General features: G+C 44.2%; 1 protein-coding gene across 1 annotated transcript in view; it reads left to right on the forward strand.

Moving 5' to 3' along the window:
- GRID2IP (Grid2 interacting protein) overlaps positions 1-5,325 on the forward strand; it is a 152,159-nt gene that overhangs the window by 98,112 nt on the left and 48,722 nt on the right. The window contains exons 9-11 of the mRNA XM_069106215.1: positions 2,461-2,568; positions 4,456-4,556; positions 5,023-5,140. Of these exons, the coding sequence (XP_068962316.1) occupies positions 2,461-2,568; positions 4,456-4,556; positions 5,023-5,140 (327 nt within the window). The remainder of the gene's footprint in view (positions 1-2,460; positions 2,569-4,455; positions 4,557-5,022; positions 5,141-5,325) is intronic.

Genomic DNA, 5,325 nt, shown 5'->3' on the forward strand with positions numbered 1-5,325 from the left:
ATAGTAAGTGCTTTATAATGTCTGTACAAACAAAATGCATACAAGATGAATTAGAGATAATCAGAAGAAGGCACTAACCCCTTTTAGTAAGGGCCTTCTTTCTTGGATCTTACATATCACTACTTTGTGACTCCATGGTGCATAACCCTACACAACATCTGTTGATATCTTAGCCACTTACTAGACTATAGGGTCCTTGAGAGTCTGAGACCATCCCTTATCTAAACTTTCTATCTGCCTTAACACCTAGCATGCTATTCTTCACATGTTTAAGAAATGCCTCTTGTATTATAATACTGAGCACCCACTCCTCTAGGCCAGAAGGCCATCCAAATGGAAATGTTCTGTTCAGAAGTGCCTTTGATCACCTGATGTCTGGTTTACCCTTGTGAACTAAAGGAAATGGATTAAAAAGAGGGTATGGGACCACTGATCTAAGGAGCTTAGCTGGGTTTACAGACCATAGGACTCAGCTATTCTGAAACCCTTAGGAGTATCTCTGAGACCTTGAAGGTCAGTGAATCAATCAACAGGCATTTATTAAGCATTTACTACATGTCAAGCACTACTTCTAAATTGAAAAAGTCTGGAGTCAAGGAGGGCAAAAGGATCAAGGAATGACGGGGATCTACCTTGAACTGGGGTGGGATAGCAGAGAGCTGGGTCAGGATACTGAAAGATCAGATGGCTCTAGTCCTTAGGCCTTAATGAACTCAGTTTCCCAAGGTACCAACTATTCTTCTTGTACTTAATCCTCGGGATTGGACTGAAAAAGCCATGGGACTAACCTTTCATCATTATATAAACTTGTTGTTGTTGAGGCCTTTAAGTCCCGTCCAACTTTTCATGATCCCATTTTGGGGTTTTCTTGGCAAAGATATTAGAGTGATTTGCCATCCCTTCTCCAACTCATTTTACAGATGAGGAAACTGAGGCAAACGGGGTTAAGTGACTTGCCCAGCTAGTATTTGAGGCCAGATTTGAACTCAGGAAGATGAGCCCAATGCTTTGTCTGCTGTGCCACCTAGCTGTCCTATCTAAATTTGTATTCAAACCCTAATCATCTCTCTTCTTTCCTTGACTCTTGTCACTTTATATGTGTATGATTGTGTATACATGTGTGCATGTATGTCCACACACACGGACATAAATATATGCACGTATATGTATATCTGTGTATGTATATATATACACAGATATACATATGTATATTAAAAAGAATTTTTAACCACTAGCCTGATCCAATTCACAATAAAAAGCAAGCAGTGGTTTACTCATTGTCCCTCATACACCCTGGTAGTTGTGTAATCCGCGCAACACCAGAGGGTGCTCAAGGTAGTGGCAAAGTTTTCCTTCTGTCTCAGAGAACTCTGCCTCTATCTTTCAGTCCTATGCCTTAGTGAGTATTAGCTGTTCACCTTAATAGAAGTACAATTCTCCAAGTGTGTTCTGAGACCACTGGAAGTGCCCAGTATCCTTTCATGGGATCTACAAGGTCAAAACTATTTTCATAATACTAAGATGTTTTAATTTATAATATGACAAATATTGATAGATATAACTCATGTAAGCAAAAACTCTTTGGAAGGGGGAGGGAGTAAATCCTAAATTATTTTTAAGAGTCTGAAAGGATCCTGAGGCCAAAAACTTTGAGAACCAGTAGTCTAGAGAGCATATGATTAGTATAGATGCATCTAGTCAGAATTTTAGCTCACAAAACCCCTCCCATCCATAAGAAAATCCTGCCCTTTATCTTGGTCTTCAGTATCTCAGTGAATCCAAATCATGTGACCACCACCATCACCTCCCCTCCCCCACCACCCTTGCACAGCCCAAATGTTAGGTAGAATGGCCTAATGCAAGGAATACCTGACTAGTTGTCAAGAGACTTGAGTTTTAGCTCTGGCTCTGCCATTAATTTGCTATATGACTGTGGGCAAGTCTCTTCCCTTCTCTGCACCTCAGTTTTCTCCTCTGTAAAATGAAGGCTTTGGACTATATGACCTCCAAGGTCTCCAGAATAGTGTTTTATTAAATATGTATTTATACATAGAAAAGAAGGGGCAGGAAGGGTTGATGAGTGGAATCATAGGGTAACAATTGTGAATACCTTCTTTCCAGAAACAATGGCAGCCTTGATTTTTACCATTCCCAGAGCAAGAGGTAGAAGTGGAGAGGGTGTGTGTGTGTGTGTGTGTGTGTGTGTGTGTGTGTGTTTAAGGCATGACATTTAGATGATGGCCCGGTGACTGGGGCCACCTAGATACGGTATATCCTCACCCACAGAACAGCATGTTTCCAGTGTAGAAGCGGGGTGTCCAGTTGGGAACATAATCACCAAATAACCTACACCCTGGGTTGAGAAGACTCAGACGATCCTAGGCACATCTGACTGAAGCCTCCTTGGGCCAGGTGGTCACTGCAGAGGGACACTGATCATGACTCTAAGCTTTCTTACAGCTGCATCAGAAAGCGAGACAGAAGAGAGACCTCAGAGTTCCCTGCGGATGGCTTCCATGTGCCGGGGGAGTATGAGAAATCAGGGTTCGGAGGGAACCAGTAGCGGAGGTAAGGAGGTATAAGGTACATTTTTTTTTTTGGACAAGGGAAAAATGAGACATTTGGGACTCGAGACTTTTTTTAGTCTTGCTTTTTCCTCATGCTGCTATAACAAACATCTTTGTGCCGGGGGCAGCTCGGCACTGCAGGTGTTGACAAGAATAGCATGACAAGCACCAGAAGCCCCAGGCTGGGGAGAGACAGTGTGACAGTCAGCAGAGTAGAGAGCCCTGGGCCTGGAGGATCTGAGCAGAGCGGGGCATGGCTGGACTAGATCTTAGCACTTAAGGAAGGGGGTGGGTGAAGAGAGGCCCTTTGCCTTCTCCCCTCCCCCCTCACTTGTTCCTCCCATTGCCTGGCACTGTGGGACCGCCAGCTTGGAACAGATAAACAAGTTATTCATCACTGTTCTTTGGTCACTGAAGTATGATGGGAAACCTGGCACAGAATCTGTGGCTCTCTAAACCACCCCCCTCCCCCTTCCTCTCCCTCCCCCAACTCCCTCTAAAGGACCCGACTGTTAGGCATGACGGAAAGAAAACTAGACTATTATCAGGGGGCCTGGGCTTTAGCCCTAGTTCTACCATTAATTTGCTGCATGACCTTGGGCAAGTCACTTCCCTTCAGTTTTGTCCTCTGCAAAATGAGGGGTTTGGCCTTCATGACCTCCAAGCTCTTATCTAGCTTTAAAGCTCTTATTCTGTGATCTCTGAAAGAAACAGCGACCCCTGTCACCAAGGAGGGGCAGTAGGCATGATACAAGGAGGTAGCAGGGGAGAAAAGTAGGTAGCTAGGCTTTGCAGTGGCCAGAGCCCTGGACTTGGAATCAGCAGGAGCTGATGTAAGATCTGACTTCAGATACTTAATATGGAGGTATATATAATATAATACTTAATGTGAGAAAGCCCTGGGGATAACCTTTCACCATTATCTAAACTCAATGTTGTTGTTGAGTCCTTCAAATCCTGTCTGACTTTTCATGACCACTATTTGACTCTCTTCAAGTCACTTAACCAAGCTTCCTCTGTTTCCTTCTCCGTAAAATGAAGACTGTAATAGCACCTAACTCTCTAGGCTGTTTTGAGACTCAAATGAGATAATATTTGTAAAGCACTTTGCAAACTTTAAAGTGCTATATAAATGATAGCTATTATTATTATTAGGTAGAAGTATTAACCTCTCTGATTTCTTTTTCCTGACTACCAGCAGAATCAGGGAAAATCTGGGAAAATTTGGAGTGTTTCCCAGAAATTTCTCTGTTCTATGGAATTATTTCCTGGATGCTATCCCTTCAGTCCTAAAATGGAGCCCAAGGTAGTCACAGTCGTCATTAGCCATGTTCCTTGTCTTGCCTACTTTTTTCCATCTTGTCTGAGCCCCACAAAATTACCCAAGCTCCCTTTGACTAAATTGTTAACCCTGTTACCTGGGTGTTTGGTCAACCACAAATCTTAGTGCCATGTCTCATACCCAAAGTCTCTTTTCAGTAGTATTTCACATTTCTTTCTTTTTTTTTTTTTTGCTTTTTAGAGGGGGGAGGGCAGGGCAGTTGGGGTTAAGTGACTTGCCCAAGGTCACACAGCTAGTTTTTGTGTTAAGTGTCTGAGGCCAGATTTGAACTCAGGTCCTACTGACTCCAGGGCTGGGGCTCTGTTCACTGTGCCACCTTGCCGCCCCAGGGATTTCACATTCTTACAGCTCTTTACACTTTACACAGCCCTTTCTTCACAGTAGCTCTGTAAGCCAGGGGGTGCCAGGAGTATTGACTCCATTTTACTGAAGGGGAAACTGAGGCCCAGAGCAACTAAGTGAAAGAACCTTGGTCTTCTGACTCCAAGTTCAGGATTTTTTCTACTCTGTTATGTTGAATACTTAACTTTCTCCTATTTCTTCCAGTAGGTCCCAGTGAAAGTGTGGAAATCCCTATCCCTGTGACCCCTGGAGAACGCCAGGCTGGGGATGGCACATCCCTTCCAGAAACCCCAAACCCTAAAATGGTTTGAATTTTATATCTCTCTGTCTTAATTTTTTATATTCCCTTCTCTTTCTTTCCTCCTTATCCTTTACTGTCCTCATCCCCACCCTGCTCCCACTTCATCCTTTTCTTTCCCTCCTCTCTTCTCCTTCACTGATACCTGAGAGCTGGGAGGGTATAACAAGGATTAATGTTCTAGGTGGTAGACTAGTCAAGGGAATTATAATTGGGAGCCTCTTCCAGGAACCGGAAGGGAAGGGCTCCACCCAACCAAGAAGCCTACACACTCCCCTCACCCGCCTACAGTGGCCTGGCTTTGCCCAAATTACGTCCTCGTGCTGTCCTTGAGTCAAATCCAGTCTACAAGGCCCGCAGTCAAGAATAGCAGTTCAAGCTTAAAAGGAATCGGGTAGTAAACTCTGACAGGAATGCTACAAAAATGGAATCTGCGGTGCCAGGCTCTTGATGTGCCACTCTCTCCCTTGCAGATGTCAGCTGTTTATGCAGAGCTAGAAACCCGCTTGAGCAGTAGCTTCAAAGGAAAAATGGGAAGTATATCCAAACCCAGAGCTTCCCCCCCAGTGGTTGACCCACCAAGTATCCCAGGTATTTCTTTCTGTCTATTCCTCCTAGTATGTGCACACCTGCTACTTTCTTTCTGTGTATGTGTGTAGGCTGGGAGTGGGGATGGGGGCAGGGAGGGAAGAATACTATCCCTAGTCCTTGTTTTTCTTCCTTCCTTCTTTCCTTCCTTCCTTCCTTCCTTCCTTCCTTCCTTCCTTCCTTCCTTC

This window comes from Petaurus breviceps, unplaced genomic scaffold (genome assembly GCF_028583685.1).
Source record: "Petaurus breviceps papuanus isolate PSGF00001 unplaced genomic scaffold, PetGlider_PUasm1.0 138, whole genome shotgun sequence".
Taxonomy (NCBI): domain Eukaryota; kingdom Metazoa; phylum Chordata; class Mammalia; order Diprotodontia; family Petauridae; genus Petaurus; species Petaurus breviceps.